The sequence below is a fragment of the Ahaetulla prasina genome, chromosome 1, assembly GCF_028640845.1.
Source record: "Ahaetulla prasina isolate Xishuangbanna chromosome 1, ASM2864084v1, whole genome shotgun sequence".
Taxonomy (NCBI): domain Eukaryota; kingdom Metazoa; phylum Chordata; class Lepidosauria; order Squamata; family Colubridae; genus Ahaetulla; species Ahaetulla prasina.
Genome location: NC_080539.1, coordinates 144,722,364 through 144,749,356, shown reverse-complemented (window position 1 = coordinate 144,749,356; position 26,993 = coordinate 144,722,364). Strand labels below are relative to the sequence as shown.

Sequence of the window (26,993 nt, the reverse complement as noted above, 5' to 3'; positions counted from 1 at the left end):
TGGGCCTGGTGGGACTCGAGCCTGCAGTAATTGCAAGCAGCTGTGTTTAATAACAGGCTGTCTTACAGCCTGAGCCACCCACAGCCCTTTTTGTTGTTGTTTTACATTAAAGGATTTTCCAGTCAGCAATAAACATGCTGTCGTTTCTCTAATTAAACAAAACAATGTAGCTATCTCAGCAAATTCACCCATTCATACTCTACATTTTCTTCTTTAGTTTGTATAAAAATGTGTGCTAATGCACATGTATGTCTTTGTGGACCAGAATGCAGTCTTGCTATCTTAGCTTGAGAGCATGCCTGCATTAAAACTGGACTTTGATTATGATTGCAGCATATGGCCAAAATGTATTAAAAAAAATACTACTGGCTTAAACATGGTCACGGAATGCTATATGGCACACAGATATACTAAGGCTGATAACTTAGTATCTTTCACTAACATGGGATATGGAAAATGCTCTGCCTGCCTGCCTGCCTGCCTGCCTGCCTGCCTATCTATCTATCTATCTATCTATCTATCTATCTATCTATCTATCTATCTATCTATCTATCTATCTATCAATCTATCCCGCCTTTTACACAAGGGGAAATTGGCTTTTCTACAGCATAAGAATTTAATTTTTCAGTTTAGAAGAAGAAATTATCACTATTCCATTCTTCCAGTTTAGAAGAGGAAATTATCACTTTCACACTGGCCATTCTGTTTCATTTTCAGAAATATATAAATTAATTAATTAGCTAAAGGTAGGAAAGGCACCAGATTACAGTATTCACTCAGGGTCAGACTGGGGAGTGCAGTTTTGGTTTTTCATTTTAGTTACATGGTTAGATCAACTCAGATTCCTAAAGTCTTGGGACTTCCTATCATCATTCCCATCTTTACTTTCATTTTTTGTCAAAACTAAGTTTTTAGAACCTTTACAACATATGACCATAACAGGCTCCATTACAGTCATATGGCAAGGATTACCTGTAACATATTCAATTTGTTACCACTAGAAACAAAGGGCTCAGGTTTCTCCTGAATATCATACAACTTTTTGTTTTTTGTTAAATTCAATTGGATTTTAATATAATTTTAACATGGACTTAAATCTAAAATATGTTTATGGAGGACTACATTTGTCCACCTTTAACAAGCTTGTTCAGCAAGACTTATATATACATTTAGGATTTCATCATTAACATAGTTTCAGTTTCTAAACTTTTAATTAAAGGAATATCTTGTAAACATGCTGGAATGATTGCTAACTTCTGCTTTTAGTTACAATTTTCCCACTGAAATGCATTTGTTTTATGAAATAACTTATTGTATACACATTCCTTATTTTCTTAAACATTTTCTTTGTGTCTGGAGTGTGCTTTCCAATCTTGCCATTTGTTTCCCAGTTAATATGCCCCACTACCAGGAGAACTGGAATTTGGAGTCACTTTTTTAAATGAAAAATATGTCACCATAAGAGAAATAACTATCATGTAATACAGATGTATTGGAAATAATCAAACAACATAAATGTGTGCTATATATTTACACCTGTAGCCTCAGTGTTTGTCGCTTTTGATTGATTATTTAATACTGGTATTTCTACATTGTTCTATGTCAAAAAAAAGTGGAATACAATAGATATAAAGATTGGGGGGGGATAATTAATATAGATTTACTAAGTTTCATTTTAAGAAATTTAATGTTTAAAACATTAGGCATTCTTTAAAAATAAAACTGGAGTGCTTCCATCTAAGTATACTTAGGTGAATACATATAAACCACACATCTTCTAACATTAAGAACATTTTAGTAATAATTACAATTTTCAGGAAAACAGAACATTTGAAATGTACTAATAACATCAATTGAGGATGCGGTGGCTCAGGGGCTAGGACGTTGAGCTTGTCAAACAAAAGGTCAGCAGCTCGGCGGTTCAAATCCCTAGTGCTGCCATGTAACGGGATGAGCTCCCGTTACTTGTCCCAGCTTCTGCCAACCTAGCAGTTTCGAAAGCACATAAAAATGCAAGTAGAAAAAATAGGGACCACCTTTGGTGGGAAGGTAACAGCGTTCCGTGCGCCTTTGGTGTTGAGTCATGCCGGCCACATGACCATGGAGACGTCTTCGGACAGCGCTGGCTCTTCGGCTTTGAAACGGAGATGAGCACCGCCCCCTAGAGTAGGCAATGACTAGCACGTATGTGCGAGGGGAACCTTTACCTTTTTAATAACATCAATTAAGTAGCAGTCCGAATTGACAATAAGTATATATATATGGGGTAATATAGACATTTTTACCTATTTCAAAATCATCATCTTCAGCAAGCAATTCAGCATGTGGAACTGCTGGAGGAGACTGGCACTTCTTAAGCTGATATGCTATGGAATCAGATGAAAACTGGGTTAGTAATAGTTTGAAGAGAAATTTCACGATAAGGTGAATGCTAACTAACAATATTTGAGGAAACGGTATACTGATGTACAAATATTATAACACAGATGGCAAAATCTGTGAAAAATAGGCAATAGTGAAAAAAACTTATGTGAAAAATATATTATTTACAGCTACTGATCATATGGGCCTGTATTCCCAAATGGAATATTGGGATTACAGTGTCCACATATGCTTACCTTTGTACAAATCAAAAGAAAATATTTTGTTAAATTTAATTTCTTATTGAGAAGTAAGTGCATGTATAGAAATGTACATATGCCATACACACTCTCCTTCCTTACTTTCTTGCCATTTCAATATAGCCAAAGATCTACTTTCTTTACAATTAGTGTCCTTTGTCAAAAATAAGTCTGTGAGAAAATAAAAATGAGTAAAAAACATTTTAAATAACACAAGCAGTCTCTTTAGAAACTTCTTCTTGCTGTATGAGTCTCTTTTTTTCTGACAATATCAGCAGAAATGATGTCATTCTATAGATTCAAATGAGAAAATGTCCCATATCTGAACAGTTCAAGCTTTTTTAACAGGAAATTAAAATACCAATGTGTTTCGCTAATACCCCCAAGTCCTTAGGGCTTACTTAGAAGTGTGTGGTCTGGATTAAGTGCTTAGGGTTTTCCCTTAAAATATTCAAAGCCAAGTAACATGCATTAAATATTTACCTCTCCTTTTGCTGCAGATAATAATGGTTGATAAAGGTTTTCATTAAATGAAATAGCATGCCAATTGAAATAATCTAATTTATTCTGACAACAATAGAAATAAAATATTCTTTTAAATCACCCCATGCTATCTGACTCTCCTTATCTTTCTCACACATATATGACTTGTTAGATGAGAAAAAGAATACTGACCATGAAAATTGAGAACAAAGAATCCTCCAGTGGAGAAATCACTGTGAAACTTGAGAAGGACTTGATTACTGGAGCTAAAGGCAGTTTCCAGAGCTGTGTTCCCACTGAACACTCCCAGCTGGGGTGAATTTTGGTCTGGGCCATCCCTAGGAACCCAGAAAAAAAACCATTTCAGCAAAATATTGTAATTAAGCTTTATATTCACAGTATTGTAGATTGACAGCAGCTTTAAACCTTTGGGAAGTGAGGATAATTTAAACAATTGTAACATAGTGATTCATTTGTATTCAAATTTGCCCATACATTTAAGAACAACCCTTAATTGTGAAAAGTATAATCTTAAAAAAAAATAATATATTATTTTTATTCTGAAATTGTTCCAACTCCTTCGTTTCATTTATTTATGTATTTGTTTGTTTATTAAATTTGTTTGCCGTCCATCTCACTATGAGGTGAATTCATCCATTGCTGATGTTGTGAAACCAACCTACTCTTTGTAGTACTTCAGCCTGTCATCTGTTTCCCAAGCAAGAAGTAAACAATTTTTTTCAATGGATTCTTCTTTAATGGGTGTGACATTATCATTCCTCACATAAGCAAGAAATGATTCCTCTGGATAATCCCTCACTATTTAGGTGATCAAAGAGTTTGTCTTTAAGAAGAAAGGAAGCTTCATCTCTGGAGATATTAAAGAAGTGTGGAATCCTTGATGCTCTCTGAGCTTATGCACTGATGTCACCTAGTTGGGTCCTGAAAGGTCTGCAAGGAAACAACCACGCTCAGAGAGCATCCAGAACTCCAAAACTCATCTCTGAACTGCAGATATTTTCTTCTATTGAAATTAAAAGAGACATAGAGTACTTGGAACATGAAAATTAATCCTAAACTCCCAATTAAAGGTTTCATATCTATAGGAAACTGAAAAACATCAGGGAAGGAAAGAAAAATCCTTTGTTTCGGGAACTCAGATTTCCCCCCCCCTAAGGTAGAGACAATTTTTTAGCCAAAAATCTACAACTAGATCTTTGATTTACTTCAGAACGTATTAAAATCACTTCTGATAACTGTTACCGCTGATGTTTCTTGTATCTGTGAAAATTTAGTTATTGTGTATATATTTGGGCTCTTTGAGCAGCTGATTCTTCAGAGCTTGAATTTGTTTTATGTTGTCTTGGATAGCATGCTATGGGAAATTGCTTAAAAATACTCTTTTTGAGCTAAACTTCTCTAAATTGTTAACTTGTTTGCCATTGAATGCTTTATGTGTGACTTCCTAAAGTTAAGGAAGTCTTTATATTTTCTTCTTTTTAAAAAAATAAAATTTATTTTAGATTATTGTAAAAAGTGCAGAGCTGATGTTAGGGAAATTGTAAAGAAGCCATTAAAGGGGAAGAAAGGCTGTTGTGATTTGTTCAGTATAAGATGAGACAGAAATAAATTTGGAGAAGTTTTCGAAATCCTATTAGTATACCATGCAAAAATAAAGTATAATTCCTTGATAGTGTTTTTTATATCCTTATAGATAAAACTATTTTTTTCACAAGAAGTTTCTGAAACTTCTGAGTTGAAAAATGGCTTGCTAAGCAGAACAAGAAATTTGCTAATTAAACAAAATCTGCTCTACAGGAACATATGCTTACAGTTACACATCATATACTTTTTTGTTTTATTTAGTCATATAAAGATGGGAAAACCACCCAAATATCACCCTTCACAATAATAAGATTTTAACATACCATACTGCAATGTAGTCATTCACCAATTCTGTTTGGAGTAATGTAAAATTGATGTAGATGCCATGACCCTGAGCTACAGTTATAAGCCATGTACAATCTTTTGAATTTGGATATTCATCTGGAAATCCTGGTGAATACACAGTACCATTCTGAGATGTTACATTATATCCACAAGGAGCTGATAAAAGAAAAAAAAAGATAACATCGATCCATCTAGTCTTTTGGAAACTGGTGTATCCCTGCCAGCTGCATTGTATATATAACCAAATCCAAAGTGAGAGAATAACATATACATCATCTTTCATAACAATAGGCAATGCAGATTAAATAGAATAATCTGGGTTTTGTAACTATGGTAAACCAGCACCTTAAAAGAATTCAATAGTGGTCAGCTAAAAGACATGATGATGGCGTACGGATGCTTTGAAGTTGACATGGAGAATCTCTTTTTACATAGGATCTACAATTTCTGATATTAAATTGGAATACAGATAACATGCACATAGTCATTCAAACTACAAATACACATATATACATACACAGACAAACATTTCTACTAGAAATTAGATTTATTAAAAAAAACAAACTACCATTTAAACTTTTTTTTTAAAAGTTACTTGCCTCACTGAGGAAAATATTGAAAAGGATCATAAAAATGTTGCAGGTGAAAGGTTAATTCCACTGCATAAAATACAATTTTTCCCACATTGCAATCCTATCAAATTTAAGTCCCCAGAGCAATTAACTTTTTACTAAACTAAGTGCTAAAAGGTAGATCGAAGGGAGGCTGGAAGCCAGCCAGGATTGCTTATTGGTTATATTTGGTCTAGGAAATATTCGCTTCCTCACCCCTTCCCATTTTAGAAAGTCTATCCTTGTCAAGTGATTAAATCTACCATCTACAACCAATTTGTAGATTAAAAATATTATGCTCTAGTTTTTGTATTTCTTTGAATGTATTACAACTTTCTGAATTTACAATTGTTGTGTCTCTCTCTCTCTCTCTCTCTTTTTTTTTTTTGTCATGCATGCTTAAAACAGTTTTCTGCTGGCAAATAATATTACTTTTCTGCATATACACATAACAAACTCTGCTGCACATGCATATATGCCCAGCACTGAGCATCAAACGGCAATTGACAAAATCATGGGTAATCAGATGTGAAACAACATGAATTAAAAGGATGTGATTCATCCATTGCTAATAACAGGTGGCTGTTCTGAGGACAGGATATCATAATCAGGCAGCAGTAAAGAAAGCTTTGATCCTGCTGGCCAACTCCCCAACTGGCAAAGGTGCGAGTTATAAAAAAAGGATCTCAGTATATGAACAGCTCAGAAAAGGAGTAAGAGATTCTCCCCATTAGCCATGAAATATGGTACAGCAAAGAGAGTCATGTGCATACAATAATTGCAATGAATAGCAGTGGCAGCTTCTGCGATTCACTGCCAATGACTGCATCTTTGGTTATAAATTAAATTATTGGCAGTGCACAAATCACTGCATCACTTGCCAGTCTCTTTGCACTCTGCTGGCATCAAATGAAATAGCAAATAGCTGCTGTTGCAGCTGCTTCAGACACCTTGGCCTTTGGCAGGGTAGGACTTTAAAAATTGAAAAGGATGCTTTGAAGTGTACTGAAATTCATCATCAGTTTTTCATAGCTCAACAAACATGATAAATGTGACAGGATGCACATAATGCCATAGTTACTGTACATTGGAGAAGTAGCTGATTATTAAAATTTGCAAGGTATATGTTTCTTTTTAAATTAATTTGAAATGTGCATCTTGCCATTCATTGATCAGTGTGGCAATATGCCCAACCTCTATAATAAATATACTCCTGGCAATTGCATTATTTACTCTAAACTGGTTTTTTAATTGCAAATAATTAACATTGCCAGGTGGCAACAACAACAACAAAAATCATGTCATATGTTTAATTTTAAGTAGGCATCTAAGCATGATACAGCTTATTTTAAAGGTTCCCATCTGGTTTTTCTGCATGACAAAGTGGACACTTTTTTATTATTTATTTCATTTATAAATGTTAAATGTTAAAATATTATTTTCATTATGGCATTTGCTACAAGTAATTTTAATTCTAAGCATGGCATAGAATAGTTACCCCTATTCCATTATATATCATATGTGAGATTTCAAAGTAATTTGAAGAAATTCTGAGCTTATCAACTAAAATATAAGTGACGTGAGTTAGAAACCATGTTTTAAAATATAAATAAGGAACCATTAGCATAGTTTGGATTTTTAAATTTACATATGCAGGTGCATGAACCAAAGAGCCAACCAATTAATATGAACTATGGATATCCAAATAACCATTACAAGCAATTAATTGAAGATAATTCTAAACAAAGAAGCATGTGCAATGAAGCTATTTGAAAACACTCTCACATTCTGCAGATCAGCTATTTAATCGAGAAGGGAAGAAGGGAACTGAATCTTTCCGGCAACTCCTTTTCCCAACAGCCAAAATTTGGAATTCAGCATATATTGATAAAGTTTCTGGATGAAATTTCATTGTTGATTTAGAAATGAGTATTGAACAACTAGCCTCGTGGTGCGACCTGAACAATCTGGAACTGAACACACTCAAGACTGTAGAAATGGTGGTAGACTTCAGGGGAAACCCTTCCATACTTCCACCTCTTACAATACTAGACAACACAGTATCAACAGCAGAGACCTTCAAATTTTTAGGTTCTACCATATCGCAAGACCTAAAATGGACAACTAACATCAAAAACATCATCAAAAAAGCACAACAAAGAATGTTCTTTCTGAGCCAACTCAGAAAGTTCAAATTGCCCAAGGAGCTGCTGATACAGTTTTACAGAGGAATTAATGAGTCTGACATTTGCACCTCTATAACTGTCTGGTTTGGTTCTGCAACCCAGCAAGACAGACAGACTTCAGAGGATAATTAGAACTGCAGAAAAAAACAATTGCTACCAACCTGCCATCCATTGAGGACTTTGTGTATACTGCATGAGTCAAAAAGAGGGCTGTGAAAATATTTACAGACCCCTCACATCCTGGACATAAATTGTTTCAACTCCTACCCTCAAAACTACACTATAGAGCACTGCACACCAGAACGTCATCACTTTGGTAAACAAATAATTCCTTCAACACTGTCAAACTATTTACTAAGTCTCCACTATTAATCTTTTCATCGTTCCCATCACCCATCTCCTTCCACTTATGACTGTATGACTGTAACTTAGTTGCTTATATCCTTATATTGATATTGATTGTTTCCTGATTGCTTATTTGTACCCTATGACCATCATTAAGTGTTGTACCTTATGATTCTTGATGAACGTATCTTTTCTTTTATGCACACTGAGAGCATATGCACCAAGATAAATTCTTTGTGTGTCCAATCACACTTGGCCAATAAAAAATTCTATTCTATTCTATTCTATTCTATTCTATTCTATTCTATTCTATTCTATTCTATTCTATTCTATTCTATTCTATCCATTGGGTACTATTGTAGAGGCAGTTTCTCCTTGAGCCGGGTTTTTTCTTAATGTCCCTTTATCCTCTGCCTCCATTCTATTATTTATTTCCTAAAGAAAAAGTCAAGCTTAAACACCTATTACCCTATTGTCATACCTCCAAACCAATGTCCCCTCTCTGTGATTTAAAACGTAAAACTCTGAGCATGAATCTGACATGGTATTTCAACTCTCATTTATTGAGGAAATAAAAGAAATGCAGTTATGTACCACATTAAATACAATGATATACAGGTAAGACAAACACATTCTTTAGCTTACAACTGTTTTCAATACAAAGGCAAGAGTTATGATCCATAATTTTTTAAACAAATCCAAACTCATCCTCTTCTTGCTAAATCCACATCCAAAATTGCTTCCTATCCTTCTAAAAGCCTTAAAATCAAACCCTCTTTCTCCATCCCTCGCTCCTGCTCATTTCATTCCCTCTTTTCCTCTAGTATCAGGAATATGCCTATGGCAGTGATACCTGTAACTTTAGAAACAGTAACTTCCAAGATGATCAGCATTGGCTGGCTGTTTTATGAACATCACAAGAGGCACAAATGTGGGTTGTAAGTTAGTGTAAGGAAAGAAAGGGAGGGGACATGACAGAACATGGTATCACATGTATCAGCTACTTTTTTTTTTTTTGAAGAAAAATGTCTTTCTTTGTCAATTCTGATTATCAATGAAACTGTTACGAGGCTTGCAACAAATCATGATTTTCATATATCTACTTGAATTATTTTTACTTTTCTTCTTTTTCTTTCTTCCTGAACACATTAACTATAAGAACCTCTTGGAATGTGAACAATCATAACATGAACAAAAGCTACCTTCACACTTTGGAAAAGGATAGTTCCAGTTCCTGTTGATCCCATGATGGCAAGTAAGCATGGAGTGACCGATTAATACATATCCAGGATAGCATTCAAAAGAGATAGATTGGCCCACGCTGTAATCGGAATTGATTATATATCCATTATAAAATGGAGGAGGATCTGGACAATTCTGTAATTCATAAGCTGAGGGGAAAAAAGATAAAATATTTTGTTCCCCAAATTTTTTTTAAAATCATAAAACAAATTGATAAATGTTCTATAACTTGCTAAATATTTGTATCAAAGTAATTAATACAGACAAGCAACTTTCTTCTATCTGAGGATTTTACTTCATTACTATACATGTATAGATAGATATGAAGGTGTGTGTGTATCTCCTTTGATCCTTTTGTCTTGGGTAGAGAACAGAAAATATCTGCATTTATTGCTAACTGGAAACTCATTATAGACTTTTTGCACGAAACAGTAAATATTGAATTTATGATTTATGGTTTGGATGATTAAATGGAATAGATTATACAAAGTGGAGTAGGATGTTGTAAACATAGAATAAGACTTATAATTGAACTTATAACTGTGGTAAAGAAAATAAGAAATTACTTTTTCATATCTTTTTTCTATTTTTTCTTTACTTGTTTTCCTATCTTGCACTTGTCTTTGATTTCTCTTTCTTTTCTTATTCTTACTTTAGTTTAGTTTGTATTCGTTTTGACATTCTTTTAAAAACTCTTTAATAAACTCCTACATTTATAACTATATATAGATTTAAACCCTTGTTTAAATTAGAGCGATGATGAAGTTAGCATACCAAACATTTGCCTCCAATCTTCAGGATAGATTCCTTTACAATAGTAAATTAATCTAAAAATAGTCTAATGATTTGCAGGTTTGATTTTGTATTTTCATATCTCTAATATTTGCCCAATAATTGAATTACAATTTATGAATCCAGAGTATAACTTCTGCAAGCAATATGCAAACAGATGAATGAATTTATGAAACTAGATGTTCCTTCAAATATTCATAATCACAGAGTAAAATGGCTGCTTAGGTTGGCCTGCTCATACTGTCATATTCCTGATAGGCCTGCCAATCATCAGGGATAAAGTTTTGTCCATAGGACACAGAACTAATTCATAAGAACAGAGCAGGCTTTCACTTGTAGCCATTTTCCCAGAAAGTGTTCACATTTTAGAACAATAAGCCTCTCTTCATTATTTAATTCAACACTATCATTCTACAATACATTATAGTCTAGCTTATTAAAGACTTGAGGTTGCTACTGTTCCCTCTTTTCGGTCCAGAAAATGATCTCTTATTCCTTTTTCTTATACTAACAGAGTATCTTCAGGTTCATTCAGATTTTTACCTAGCAAAGGTGTGAGCGCATACACATCATACAGCCACAATTTTGATCTACATAAAGGTATATACTTTGAAGTTTTGGAATATAAATCACTGGAATATTATGTCTTATAAGTTAGGATAGTAAAAAGAAGAAAAAACCTGACATGTTTTATGGATAGTGTTATGACTTGTTAATTAGGCCTGTAATACACAGCATAAATTACGATCATAGCTTGATGACTCTCACCATTCAACTTACAAAATAATGTTATATATTTATATTTTGAGACTTCTTTTTTTTAATGATATTTTCTACACAAATGCAATTTTGAACATTGCTATTAATTTATTCAAGGAACTAATAGGCTATACCTAACCAATTCCAATGGTAATAATCAAGCAATACTGATATATAAGGATTTTAATTTTTTAAAAAGCATAATACTGTCCTTTTTCTTAAGATTTTATTTCATACTTTGAAGTGTCTGTCAGCAAATATAAAACTGGTTATTCTGGTTATGGTTATCCTTTTTTAATTGTATTTTAATTGTATTTATAGTGTATTGTATTGTGTATTTTTACTTGGCTGTGAACCGCCCTGAGTCCTTCGGGAGAAGGGCGGTATACAAATTTAAATAATAAATAAATAAATAAATAAATAAATAAATAAATAAATAAATAAATAAATAAAAAGAAAAACAAGCGGAGACAAAGGGAAACCGTGGTTTATCTTTACAGAAATAAAATGGACACTGTGTTAATTGCGACTGTAATTCAAAAGATACTTAAAGATAGAAGAAAAATGAAAGACATCTTTTGAGAGTTTAAGATAATTTCAGTGTGATTTTAAGATGTATTGAAGAAAAGATTCTGGACTAGAAAATTGATTTTTATGATTTAAAATACAATAAAGTACAAGAAGAAACTCCCTAGAAGAAGAAACTTAATTGTCACCTAAAATGGCTACTTAGTTATTTGTGGTTTGCAACTGTATTAAAGAGTGACATCTAGAGGCAGAGGAAGAAATGTAAGAGTCAAATATTTATTATTTATTTATTTATTTGTTTGTTTCAATTTCTATACCGCCTTCTCCCGAAGGACTCAGGGTGGTTTACAGCCAATTTAAAACAACATGAATATACACAAAGAATTAAAACATAATTAAAAACTAATTTTGAAATTTGGCCCAACAAATTAAAACAATCCTAAAAAACTTCATAAAACCCCCACTAAAATTTCATTAGGCTAGCCCCGCATGATGGAATAAAAAAGTCTTAAGCTCGCGTTTAAAGGTCCGGAGGTCGGGGAGTTGACGCAACCCTGGAGGCAGCTCATTCCAAAGGGCAGGAGCCCCCACAGAGAAGTACCTCCCCCTGGGGGCTGCCAGTCAACATTGTTTGACTGATGGCACCCTAAGGAGGCCCTCCCTGTGAGAGCGCACAGGTCGTTGGGAGGCAATTGGTGGCAATAGGCGATCTCATAACTAACCCGGTCCTATGCCATGGAGCGCTTTAAAGGTGATGACCAGCACCTTGAATAGCTTTTGTTTTAGGACTATTCCCATGAAGATTGATATGTTGTTGTGATTGCACGACAGCTTTAAGAAAGGATTCCGGATGGCTGCCTTTAGATTAAAGAACTAAGCAGAGAACTTTGTCATCTAAGCAAGAATACAAGTGATAACTATGGAATAACAAGACTTTGGACAAGAAAGTTGGTTTCTATGACTCAAAATTTTTAAGAATATTGTTACTTATGATCTGCAACTGTATTAAACAGTGTTTTCTAGAGGCAGAGGAAGAATGCAAGAATTGAATAGTCTTTGTGATTTCAAGACTATTCCCATGAAGATGGATAAGTTGGTGTGATCGCACGACAGCTTCAAGAAAGGATCCTGAATGGCTGCTCTCATATCTATACAATTAACAGAGAATTGTATATTTATACAAGAATACAAGTGACAATTATACAATAACTATTAATGATGTTTTGGGGAATGAAGGAAAGACTACAAATTAAAATGGGGAAAGAGGGAAATGAGTGTTAAAAAATTTATATCGAGGAATAGGCTATTCTTTTCTTTTCTTTTTAAGAATATGTAAGGGATCTAAAATGATTAGTGACAAAACTTCAAAGGGAATAGTCGAATACAATAAGGGAATTATTGGGAGAAACAAGAAGTACCTACCCCTTTTAATTCTAAGGTTTTTTTTATTTTATTGATGATATGGAATTTTTTTAAGCATATGTTATCTAGAGGCAGAGGAAGTTGATAAGAGGGAATAGTCTATGTGATTGCAGGGCAGCTTTAAGAAAGGGTTTTTAGATGGTCTGACCTCTGAATAAAAGCAATACAGAAATATGCTTAAATTTGTGAAATTTAAGAAGTTAACAGAAGAATTATTAATGATGTTTTGGGGAATTAAAATATGGGGACTAGACTTCACTTAAACATTAATGGGATGGAATACAATTTTTTATTAGATATGTGCAAACAATTATTAATTTTAAGAAGGAGAAGAAAATATACTGTATAGAATACAATGGGGGATGAAATTTGAAATATGCTTAAGGATGTACCTGACTGATAATTTGTTCACAATGATTTCTTTTTTATTATTATGTTTATAAAAATAAAAAAAACTTTTTGCAACATAATTTTGTTCAATAGAATTGTGAGAAAATATTTATAGACTGCCCTGTACGTTACCTCTGCAGTTAATAATCCTTACATGTAACAACCAAAAGAACCAACTGATCTCTTTCCAGAATCAAATTTATTGAAAAATATAATGCCTAACATAAGGCATTTAGGAAGTCATTTACTATTTTTCACGAAGGGGAGAAAACTTTCAAAACAAATACCATTTAAAAGCTAGATTTTAACAAAATCAAAGAAAAATCAGGAAGCACAAGAGAAAAAAAGGCATATTAATTTTTGAAAAATTATGGAATGATCGACCAGAAGCATCAGGCCGATACAGTCGGGAATTAGCAGGCTCTAATTCCTGGCAAAATTCCGGGCTGACAAACCGCTGTCGAGTCATCTTCGGACCAGATCTGTCCTGTAGGGACAGAGAAGACCAAGAGGAACAGGCAAGTTCCTCGAAGTTCGGAGGAATGTCTTCGACTCAGTGGGGGCAGCAGCCAATGTGGCCGCCACAAAGCTGGAGCAACCAGACTAAGTTTTGAGCAGGAGCGGTGATTTGGATGGAGTACTGGTAACGGGTGAGTGATTGGCCAGCTCACAGGTAAAAAAGAAATAATTTTAAATTGTTAAAAGGTGCCCCAGTGAAGAAACAGAAGCTAATGGGCATTGGAGAATGTTAATGGAGAGAGAAGAACAAAATGGAAGCTTAAAGTGTTAAAGCCTGAAACGGAACTTGATTTTTGATCTAGAATTTGAGTGGAACTAATTAAATTATTAGAAGAAAAATTATGGAATGAAAAAAAATCTTATCATGAGAAGTCATTCCTCTAATAACTGAAAGTGTTTATATCATTCATTACTTACCTTGATATGCAAATTTAAATCCATGTCGGTTTTCTGAGTGATCACTATAAAAGTGGATGAGAGTTTCATGTGTTGTACTTAATAAAGATGGTGGAAGATCTGTACCACTGAACTGGCCAATCATAGAACTGGTATGGTAAGGCCCATTCTGAATTTCAAGGAAGTCATGGTTAGCTTCGGTGGAGAAATTCAGAAACTGTAGATGTGCCCCTATGTAGAAAAATAATAAAAAAGCTAAAAGTTTAGTATATTGTAGAGTTTTTAAAAAAGTAAGCAGCAATTAGATAAGCAAACTGCATTATCCAATCCAGATGTGTATATTCCAGCTTGGATTCCCAGTTAACAAGAAACTTAGTTAATATCAAAAATAATAAAAGTAAGTACAAGTAGATTAAGTATTAACTATTTATGAATAACATTTCTTTACATTTTATTTCCTAGTTGCTCAAAATGTTTCACATACTTGTTTCACATAAACCTTAAATCTTAATAAGCTGTTAATATCATTAGGCCCATATTTCAGAGAAAGGCAGAGGTTATCAAAAGTCAGTTAGCATGTTACTATGATTAACATAAATGAAGACTGTGTATATTTACCCTTTCTACCAATTTTTCTAAGTTTATCATTGGTTAGTTCAATACTGTCACCATTTTCCCCCGGAGTTCATTATGATTATTGTACTAGTTTTGCTTATTCTGATTAAAAGAAATACATATGGTAACACTATATGACCTATAACAATAACTGTTCAGAAATATATTTTATAGATAATAAGCAAAACTGGTTTGTTAAATTATATATTTTATATATAGTATAATATAGTGAATTTAGCAAGATATAATCTCAACAGAATAATTATCAATTTTTAAATCTAAGAATTGCCATGCTGTAAATTTCATCTTTAATGTACACTAATTATTTTTTTTCCAAAAATTATTATCCCATCTTTTTTTCCTATACAGCTCAAGGCGGTGAACATATCTAATACCTCTTCCTCCTACTGTTTTCCTCACAACAACCACCCTGTTAGATAAGTTAGGCTGAGAGAATATGACTGGCTCAATATCACACAGTTGGCTTTCATGTCTAAAATAGGGACTAGAACTCACAGTCTCCTGGATTTTAAGCTAGCATCATAAGTACTGCATCAAACACTCTATATCAGGGGTGTAAAACTCCTGGCCTGCGGGCTGAATGTGTCATGTGCTGGCCATGCCCATGCCCAGTTTAGTGAAGAGGAAAAAGTTGTGATACATCACATGACACTGCTGTAACGATGCAGGTTTGACACCCCTGTTCTATATTATTCAATAACAAAAATATTATGTATCCATGGTCAGGAGTATGGTTTTGCTTTCATTTCTTTAGAGAAGGTAGGCAATATGGAAGGACTACAGAAGATTCTTGGGCCTGGAAGCTGCAATCAATATATATTCTCTAAGTTGAAGTTATATCACAGCCTCCACATGCTTCAATCATTTGACTTTTGGAGAAAACAAATATGATTTTCAGTAGGAAATTGCACATTTTTATATTCTATATTCTGACAATATTTGGGGAGGGGATTCCTTTTCCATATAAATATCTCCTATGTCATAAGATGTTCCATTAAAAAAAAAATGTGGTTTCTCAAGAAAGAAGGAATATGTGGAAACTGCCATTCTTGCTAAATCTATATGGATAATCTATTTAATCTTTTAAAAAATAATTATATAGTTTTTCATGAAAAAGGTGAAGATTTGCTGTACAGAGTCCGCATAGTTTCATGAACCAAAGATATCTGTAAGCAGTTCAAGGACAGACCTTGAATTTTCTCTGGCCCATTCTAGAAAGGTCCCCAAAGGGAAGGTGTACATTTTCAATTGATACAGAAACAATAGAGAACTGGATAATTTCTGTTTAATGAACTGAGTTATGTGTTGCTCATAAAAAAATAGAATCTCTGTCTTTTATAAGTTGGGCCCCATTTAATTATCAACAAAAAATAATTTTGTAATTCACAGGAACAGAAATGGATGAATAGGATTCACAGAAAGCAATTTGTCAAAACTTCAGATTTCTAAACTATAGCAAGACATCACAATTACACAAAGTTCATGATTAAGAACATCGTATCGTAAGATTTATTTCAAGCAAACTAATTAACTTAACTAATTACTTTACTGTAAAATATTATCTTTTCTTAGTATGTTGTATTACATAAATCCATGTAATGAAAGAAAGCTGTTAGTACAGAAAAGTAAATGAATACTGACCTAAATGAGCCAAGTTTAATTAGTTACATCTCACAATCCACTACCTTAAAAAAAATGTTTCTATTATATTTTAGATATTTTTTCCTTTCTTTGGAGAACATGTACCCATAGTTATCTCACTGTTTTTCTTATTATTATTTTTTTCAAGATAAATAACTACCTTTACTAATGAATGCACAGAAGTTTAAACAAATTCAAGCTCCTCATAATATTACATTGATAAAAAATAGTCTAAAACTTTCAGTCTGACACATGATATTGAATTATTATTTACCCTTCATAAATAATACAAAAAATCCTCCATAGACACAGGGAAAGAAAAAGGAAAGACATGCACATGAGTGACCTGGCCTCTTTTTAGAGGACTAGGAAAGGAGATGCCTAATTGAATTAGATATTGTTTTATTTTATGCCTTTGTGTCAATTAAAGCTACTCAGAATAAGTCTGAGTAATTGCAGTAAATAATATTTCCAAAGATACCAGCTGGAGCCTGTGCCATTTCTTGTTTGTATATGATTGACAAATAAATAAATAAAATAATACTGGGAAATGCATTTAAAACAGCCATATCAGGGAAAGCAGCTGGATATTGGGTAAAGGAAGGTGCATCAGCAGTTAATGACTCTAGAACAGAAAGTTTCCAAGTGTTATTTAATTTTCAATTAAAAAAAAATCATTGAATAAAGCAGCACATAGAAAATATATTTTAATAGAATTATTCTTAGTACCTTGATTTATTTATTTTTGAATGCATGTATCAGACTAGTGGATGAAATTTAAAAAAAAAACCCAGCATGATTTTGGAACTGAGATTCCAATGGATGAAAATAAAAAGATGCCCTTCAATCAGGAATCTTACCGTATCCAATAGGTAATAATATCTTCCATGTGCAGCCGAGATTACTAGGATAATTTCCTGGGAAACCTGGACTCAGGATCATGCCAGCCATGTTTGTCAGTGTGCCACCACATTTGGCTATAATAAACAAACAATCCATTGAAAGTATACCATAAAAGTCATCCAACAATTGTGTATTAAATGAAGAGTTAGTTGTACAATGTTGATGTAACTGCACACAAACACAAAAGTTCACTTCACTTGTGCTAGTAAAGAACTTGTATTGATGCCAATCTATTTAGGAGTACAAACATTTTTCCAACTTTATTTGTTGTGTCAGATTTTTCTATCTATCCATTCAGTTTTAAGATCAGAACGTATCAATAAGCTGGAGTTTATATGCTGGAGATTTTTTCCAGAATAATAAAAAAAAAAACACTCTATCAATGGTGAATAAAGCTAGTTAAAAAGATGACATTTCCATCCTGAATCTTAGGCTATAATCTTAAAATGATCACCTATAGATTACACTGAAAGAAGGAATAAGCATGTGTATTCTTTAAGAACTGTTATCAAATATTAAACCCTACAAACACTTTTCTTTCTCTCTCTTGGCTTACATTCTTTTATTTGTAATGAAATTCATTTACTTTCTCAGTTTTTATAGTTTTAATATGGCTTTTATGCTGTTTTAACTTCTGATTGGGAGCTGCCCAGAGTTGGTTATAAGATGGGCAACTATACAGTATAAATGTGTTAAATAAATTAAACAAACAAATCTCCACACAAATTCAAGTTGCTCAAGATGTTTTTGTGCTACATATCTAAATCAGCATTCTAGTGCTCAAAAAAAAAAAAAGGGTAAAGCATCAACTGCTTTCTGAAATCACTAAAAAAAAAAAAAAGCATCGTTTATTTTATTTTATGCCTTTGTGTCAATTAAAGCTACTCAGAATAAGTCTGAGTAATTTCAGAAAATAATATTTCCAAAGATACCAGCTGGAGCCTGTGCCATTTCTTGTTTGTATATGATTGACAAATAAATAAATGAAATAATACTGGGAAATGCATTTAAAACAGCCATATCAGGGAAAGCAGTTGGATATTGGGTAAAAGAAGGTGCATCAGCAGTTAATGACTCTAGAACAGAAAGTTTCCAAGTGTTATTTAACTTTCAATTAAAAAAAATCATTGAATAAAGCGGCACATAGAAAATATATTTTAATAGAATTATTCTTAGTACCTTGATTTATTTATTTTTGAATGCATGTATCAGACTAGTGGATGAAATTTTTAAAAAAAACCCAGCATGATTTTGGAACTGAGATTCCAATGGATAAAAATAAAAAGATGCCCTTCAATCAGGAATCTTACCGTATCCAATAGGTAATAATATCTTCCATGTGCAGCCGAGATTACTAGGATAATTTCCTGGGAAACCTGGACTCAGGATCATGCCAGCCATGTTTGTCAGTGTGCCACCACATTTGGCTATAATAAACAAACAATCCATTGAAAGTATATGAAAGTATACCATAAAAGTCATCCAACAATTGTGTATTAAATGAAGAGTTAGTTATACAATGTTGATGTAACTGCACACAAACACAAAAGTTCACTTCACCTGTGCTAGTAAAGAACTTGTATTGATGCCAATCTATTTAGGAGAACTAGTGTACAAACATTTTTCCAACTTTATTTGTTGTGTCAGATTTTTCTATCTATCCATTCAGTTTTAAGATCAGAAAACTGAACGTATCAATAAGCTGGAGTCTATATGCTGGAGACTTTTTCCAGAATAATAAAAAACAACAACACTCTATCAATGGTGAATAAAGCTAGTTAAAAAGATGACATTTCCACCCTGAATCTTAGGCTATAATCTTAAAATGATCACCTATAGATTACACTGAAAGAAGGAATGAGCATGTGTATTCTTTAAAAACTGTTATCAAATATTAAACCCTACAAACACTTTTCTTTCCCTTTTTTTGGCTTACATTTTTTTATTTGTAATGAAATTCATTTACTTTCTCAGTTTTTATAGTTTTAATATGGCTTTTATGCTGTCTTAACTTCTGATTGGGAGCTGCTCAGAGTTGGTTATAAGATGGGCAACTATACAGTATAAATGTTTTAAATAAATTAAACAAACAAATCTCCACACAAAATTCAAGTTGCTCAAGATGTTTTTGTGCTACATATCTAAATCAGCATTCTAGTGCTCAAAAAAAAAAAAAGGGTAAAGCATCAACTGCTTTCTGAAATCACTAAAAAAAAATTAAGCATCGTTTATTTTATTTTTTATTTATTTAAAAAATGTATTGGCCACCTATCTTACTACAGGGGAACTCTAGGCAGCTTACAATATTAAAAGATAAAATATCAAAACCAAGAGTCAATATAAATAAAATATTAGTTTCATTATGAAATTACTTTTGTTGCTATTTGAAAATAGTCTTCTGACTCTTTGCAGAAGGACAAGATTCTCTGCAATCCATCAGCTGCATAATTGCCTATAATGTTTTTGCAAATTGTATTACCGAAAAATGCAACTGGCATGGCAAAAGAATCCCCTTTTGCTGTTGGAAAATGCAGTTTTTTTTAAAAAAAAGTATAAAACACACACAAAAAACATCTTAATTTTTTTCTTGTTACAAAATAAAACTGCTTTTCATGTTTCTATGAGATTTGATTGCTTCCCGTTTCAATTTGAAAACACCTGATTATGAGAAATTATTCTTAAACATGCTATGCATCACAATAAAAATAAGATTTTCTCTCTCTCTGCAAATGAATTGGAGCCAACTGAGTAAAGGAAAAGACAGCACATCTACCTTTATTATATAATTGGCATACCAAAGAGTAATGGGAAAGGTAGATAGCAAAAGGTTTAACTAAATATTTAAATGAAAGTTTGTAGATCAGAGATGCACAAAGCAATTTAGTTCAGCAACCAGCAGATTATAAAAACCTGAAATAAAAGATCTTAGTAGAGTCCCTCTGTGTCATAGAGTCCTTACATGCTTGGCCCATTCTAGTTGCAAGAGGTAGAAGAATAACTGGATAACTCAAAAAGTGAAAGCACAGGATACTGAATGTCCTATTTTCACAAAGCCTAGCAACACTCAAGGTGCTCATAACGTGCTAAAAGTTTTGAAGCTCCTTCTCTAACTAGCACATAAGGAAATAAGGGAAAAGAGCCATACTGAGTATTGTGTGCACGTTTTCCCTTAATAACACAACTGCCCCCCACAAACTTTTCCTATAACTGTGAAATAAGGCCACATGGAAGAAGACCCTTGGTCACAATCATTTCTAAATTATTGATCAATGCCAGTGGGAGTAGCTTGAGCATTTGCCAAAAAGGGAGGAAGGAGAGAGATTGCCTATGTAGAATTTATAAGATTAGGACTATTTAGATTGTCAAGGAAAATTATATAAGAGAATGAATGGGAATTGTTAAGCATTATTAAAGTATGCCCAATGTATAATGCATAACAGGTAGAACCACTCCCTTGTTCTTTTTCAGCTTACACAGGTAGTATGTCAGAGACTTATGCAAAGGGAGAAGCTAGTGGAGTGAATATAGACTTGCGTAGAAAAAAAGTAACTATATTTTCAATTATAAGACTATATATGGGATATTATGTTAAATACCAGCACTGTTTTTATATCATTATTATCTGTTCATAACAATATGAAGTCACAGCTGCCAGTTCTTTAGGTGGTATTGGCCTTCCTATACATGGAGTTCTTCCTAAGAACCTAATGTATCGGCATATTATATACACAGATATGTGGCATTTTGCAATTAACCCACCTCCCCAGATTAAAATATTCTTTATTCTTATATTAAGAGAGGCAGAATATTATATTTCCCCAAAGGAGAAATGGAGAAACATATTCTTAAAGGCAGAAAGCAGCCCCACTCTTTCTTAATAGCCTCCAGCAGATGCCTGAAGTCTTTGGAGATGGATATTTGATGCTAATTAAGAAAGACTGGGCCAATCTATTCATGAACAAAATACCTTCAGCTACAGCTGATGGAATTAAGAATTCACATCTTCCAAGCAAATTCTAGAATAGAATAGAATTTTTTTTATTTTTATTGGCCAAGTGTGATTGGACACACAAGGAATTTGTCTTGGTGCATATGCTCTCAGTGTACATAAAAGAAAAGATACGTTCATCAAGGTACAACATTTACAACACAATTGATGGTCAATATATCAATATAAATCATAAGGATTGCCAGCAACAAGTTACAGTCATACAGTCATAAATGGAAAGAGATTAGTGATGGGAACTATGAGAAGATTAATAGTAGTGCAAATTCAGTAAATAGTTTGACAGTGTTGATGGAATTATTTGTTTAGCAGAGTGATGGCCTTCGGGAAAAAACTGTTCTTGTGTCTAGTTGTTCTGGTGTACAGTGCTCTATAGCGTCGTTTTGAGGGTAGGAGTTGAAACAGTTTATGTCCTGGATGCGAGGGGTCTGTAAATATTTCTAAGGACAGGACATGATCTCTAGGACATAATAGGATTAGCCTACCACCATTAGAATAGAAAAAGACACAAGACTCACAGCCCCCTAGAGCAGTGATGGCTAACCTTTTTTTCTTCAGGTGCCAAAAGCATGTGCATGTGCACTATCGCGCATGTGCACGTGCCCACACCCATAATGCAATGCCCCTCCTGCATGCCACACCCCCTGCATATGCGGGCGACTCCCCACATGCACACAGAAACCCTCATGTGCTCACGAACCCCCCTCCTCCACGCATGCGCACGTGATTCCCCCTTTTAGCCTCACATCCCAAACCAGCACTGGGGGGGAAACCTTTGCCTCCCAAAATGGCTGGAGGGGGAAAAAGCCTTTGTCTCCCAAAACAGCACTGGGAGGGGAATCTCTGGAGATCTGGGAAGACACAGGCAGCAGAAAGTGAGGAGAAAGATAAATCCCCCCACGCATGCACATGTGTCTCCCGCTTGCAGGGCAGACCCGAAAATCAGCTGGCTGGCGGGAAGTGTGCGCCCATGCGCAATGGAGCTGAGCTGGGCAATGGCACGCATGTCTGCAGAGAGGGCTCTGCGTGCCACCTGTGGCATGCATGCCATAGGTTCGCCATCACAGCCCTAGACCCGTAAGCCAAGGGGTCAGCCACTCCAGAAACATGCTTCTGTCACTGAAGTTTCCAGAAATCAAATTGAGTTCTTCTTTCCAATCAGCCTCCATTTTATTTCTAACATCTGTCTCCTGGATTGGATCGGGCTAGATTTTTCTTCCAACAGGAAATTTCCTCATTGCACAGATTTTCTAAGTGCCATGCAAAAGTTTTGGGTATGGCACCCAGTGTGCCAATAACCAATGGGACAACTACCACTACTTTTTGCTATAATTTTTCAAATTCATTTTCAGATCCTGATACTTTGTGAGCTTCTCCAATTTTTGCCTACTATTCTACTATGCCATCATATTGCCACTTCAATTATTCACACTTTTTTCCCCCACCTTGTTTATGAACCAAGTTTTTATTAGTCTGTATTTTGAAATTTTATAAAATTATATTTTATTCTGCTCGTTTTTGACCATTTTTTTCAACTCTATATTCCCCCCAGTATCATGTATTGGTACTGTACATGATAATTTTAACAGATGTTCCTGTGAATCATTTGGTGACTGAATTATGCCATTGCTTATGTTTGTGTGATCTTCCTGTACAAGCTGAATATGTTCTTTCTTCTGTTTCTTTGTACAATCTGCACTTTGAAATCATCATTTGATAATTCTACCCCCCCCCCCCAATTCTGGTCTTGACTGTATTAATTCAAATAGCTTGCTCTTGCTCAGCCATAATCAAGCCATTCCTTTCTTTCTTTCTTTCTTTCTTTCTTTCTTTCTTTCTTTCTTTCTTTCTTTCTTTCTTTCTTTCCTTCCTTCCTTCCTTCCTTCCTTCCTTCCTTCCTTCCTTCTTTCTTTCTTTCTTTCTTTCTTTCTTTCTTTCTTTCTTTCTTTCTTTCTTTCTTTCTCTCTGAGAAACAGAGACTGGCTCAATGTTACCCAGTTTGCTTTTTGAGTAAAGTAGGATTAGAATCCCATGTCTCTTAGTTTCTAGACTATATAGTTCTTTATGTACTGCAGTAAATTGACTCTGTTCTCTTCTGTTCTGTTCTTTTCCTTTGCATTCCACTCAAAATGACATAGACATTTTGGTGACTACTGAGTTTTCCTGATACAATTTGCATACAAGGAATAAAGAAGATAAAGGCTGCAACACAGTTTTGCATAAGGACTTAAGCAATGATAAAAACTTTCAGATATATTTTCTGTTTGAGCAAAAACAATCATTAAAGAAACGGCGCTATCACTGAAATATGCATATTCTTAATGCTGACTGTAATACAATTTAGCATTTATACAGAGTATTTCATTTGCTTAAGGCGTATGGAGTACTATATATTACACCGGCGGTGGATTTTTTTGCCCAAGCAAGAAAAGCTGCTAGTACTTCATGCTTAAAATGAAATGTGAATCAGGAATGTGAATCGGGAGCTCAGCCATTAAGCAACTGGATATTTTCTACTTAAATGGCTTTGATAACAGCGGAACAAAAATGGAAATAGCTAATTAAACTTTTTCCTTTTTACTGATGTTATTTTCAACAACATTCATTTAGAATAAAAAATTTGTAAATATGCATACCAATACAGAGAGGAGAAGGGTAATTCCAACGGCGAACTGTTCCAGGCATACAAGAAATATGAGAACGTCCCTTAAAAAATTCAAAAATAAAATAATTATGCAACATTGTCCCATTTTTGAAGCTTTCATTTAGCAATTTGACACAATGGTTCTCACTATTGATTTTAGAAAAATCCTTTTGCCAATTAATCTTCCCTTATACTTTATTACCTATGACAGTTTTCTAATTAAGGACAAATAAAAGACTTTTAAATTAATTAGAATTCCTTTAAAAATGGAAAGTGAGTTGTGCTACAAGTCTTAAGAAGTTGTTCCAGAACCTTAAACTAAATTATTATATAGAACTGCAAAGCAACATGACACTCTCATTTACATTCTTTGCTGCATTACCCAAAGGGAAGAATTTTTTTCTCCCAAAGAATCATTATTTCAAGGAAGTTAATTTTAAAAAGTAATTTCCTTCTTCAAAAGTGATTTCAGAATGAAAATGTGCCTTTATATGAAAACTACTAAGCACAAATTATATAGTTTAATAATCAAGTCTTCCCTCAAACAATTATTTCTAACTTTGAGGAGAGTGCTATTGAAGTCCACAAAAATGGCAACCTGTGAAATCTATGGGCCACATAGCACCACCACCACCTACTGTCCTTTGCGCCTCTGGTGACAATACAAAATGCAGTATTTGTAGAGATAGAAGTTTTGTATATATGACTGTCCGAGCGATGGCTTCCAAAAGAACTGGGCACCAATGCAAAAAAAAAAAAAAAAGGAAAAGAAATTGGGATGTACTGGTAGGCCTTCGGGTAATTTGTATTAGATTACAAAGATTTTTGATTACCACTTATTTAACATGACCAGAGAAACTCCCCTTTCAACTAAGTTATATGCAGGAATACTGTGAACTCAGTTCCACATTGAATAACAAATAATTGGATATTAAAAAGATAACTTTGTTCATTATTATTAAATGTTTGTATCTGAGTCCCTATTTTATTTTCAAATAATGAAGTATTACTTAATATAGAAACATTATCTACCTATAGGCTGAACTTATGCTACCATATTAAACTCCTGAATAGGAGGGAATACTAAATAAAATCAAACTTGGCCTTTGGGCAAAACAATAAAATAGAACTCAATTATTATTATTATTTTAAAAAATATGGAATAAAACTATAATTTTTATATTAACTCTATAGCACAAATAGCAGTGGCAATCTCCAAAATTTGTGCTCAAGTTCAACTGCAGGTAGAATTGATCAGCAAAAGATAATACAAAATTGCACAACTTGGGCAGGTATGTCAGGGTCCTGGTAAGATATAAAGATATTGTGATAGTTATAAGATAGAAGCCAGAGAGATGCTGTGATCTCCATCAGGGTAATTTTATTAAATGGGATAAATGTACATCTTCCTTGATTCCCTACAGAGAGCAAGAAAGGAGTATATGCCTTAGGGCAAGGATCCCCAACCTCCAGTGGCCCACTACCGGGTCTTAGCCTGTTCAGAACTGGGACATGCAGGCAGCAAGCGAGTACATGTGCACGCACGAAGCTCCCCATGCAAGAGTGGTGGCCATTTGCACTTGTGTGTGAAGCTCCCATGTTGCAAGTGATGGCCGCTTGTGCTTACTTGTGAAGCTCCCCTTGCATGAGCAGCGGCTGCTTGCCCTTACCGGTATATATGTAGGTGTAGGTATAGGTGTAGGGATGTGTGTGTATGCATGTATGTATGTGTATATATATATTTGTGTGTGTGTGTGTGTGTGTGTATATGTGTCTTAGTAGCTGTGAAACTTGAAGCAGAACTTCAGAAAATCCAACTGAGCATGCATTCACATTTGTAGACTTTAAATTGTATCATTGTAAATAAATGTTTGTTATCACTATTTGAACTTTATTTGTTAAGCTAGTTAAGATGTTCTGAGCTACAACTGCTATGTGCATCATTTTCTTTGCTTTGCAAAAGTATCTTTTCTTTAAACTTACAGAGAGGTAGTTGTAGTGTTAACAATTCTATATAAAAAGAAAATCAGAGGTCACTTTAGTTGTATTTGTTTGATGAATTTTTTTACTCCTTTAATTTGTTTTGCTGTTCCCTTTCCCTTTTATGTTAGTTTTTATTTTATTGTATGATGTCAAAACTTAATAAAAGTATTATTAAAAAAATGTAAATCAATGAAGGGCTCAGCCTTGTGATCTTGCAGGCAGAAAGCTGAATTTTGCTCTGAGAATAAGAAACGGGAAAGAGAGCAATAATGGTTGAGTGTTCAAATGCTTCTGTTTATAGTTGTCATTTTATTCTATATTACTCTCCCATAACAGAGACTGCAAAAATGGTATAATTAAATGCTTATTTTTTTTTAATAGTCAGATGAGGACTTAAGTATCTAAGCTAGGCAAATCAACTCTTTTTTTTATTATTTTTCAAGATGATATCTCATTAATGCAAACAAAATTATAGAATGATCATACTGGTTTTGTGAATTATTTAGGTGAGGAAAAATAGCACGTATTAAAATCTTAGTGTAATATGGATTAATAATCAAATATGAACAAGAAAGAAACTCGGGAAGTTTAACTCAATGTGTATAAAATAAATGAAACAGCAATATGAATAGAGGGAGACAAGTATAAAAATGTTTTTACTGCAGAGTTCTACATTATGCATTGTAATGTAAAGTCAAACTGGCCTTATTAACCAAGATACAAAAATCTCCCCAAGATTATTTGGGAGACAAATAATAGCCAAATGATACATATATATTTTGCATGCAGAAAGGATCAGATTTAACTCTGGCTTCACTTGTATTAAGTGATGCAAAGATAACGCACTATAATCTAAAAATCAGCCTTTCTGGAAAGTCTCAATCATAGAGGATGAGATAGTTGAAGAAATCATCTTCACCGGTGTGGTATTCCTTC

General features: G+C 33.8%; 1 protein-coding gene across 1 annotated transcript in view; it reads right to left on the bottom strand.

The window, feature by feature from the left end:
• CSMD1 (CUB and Sushi multiple domains 1) overlaps positions 1 to 26,993 on the bottom strand; it is a 1,133,931-nt gene that overhangs the window by 96,116 nt on the left and 1,010,822 nt on the right. The window contains exons 39-45 of the mRNA XM_058177365.1: positions 24,067 to 24,136; positions 18,735 to 18,851; positions 14,266 to 14,475; positions 9,399 to 9,587; positions 5,033 to 5,210; positions 3,297 to 3,442; positions 2,286 to 2,366 (exon numbers count right to left, since the gene is read on the bottom strand). Of these exons, the coding sequence (XP_058033348.1) occupies positions 2,286 to 2,366; positions 3,297 to 3,442; positions 5,033 to 5,210; positions 9,399 to 9,587; positions 14,266 to 14,475; positions 18,735 to 18,851; positions 24,067 to 24,136 (991 nt within the window). The remainder of the gene's footprint in view (positions 1 to 2,285; positions 2,367 to 3,296; positions 3,443 to 5,032; positions 5,211 to 9,398; positions 9,588 to 14,265; positions 14,476 to 18,734; positions 18,852 to 24,066; positions 24,137 to 26,993) is intronic.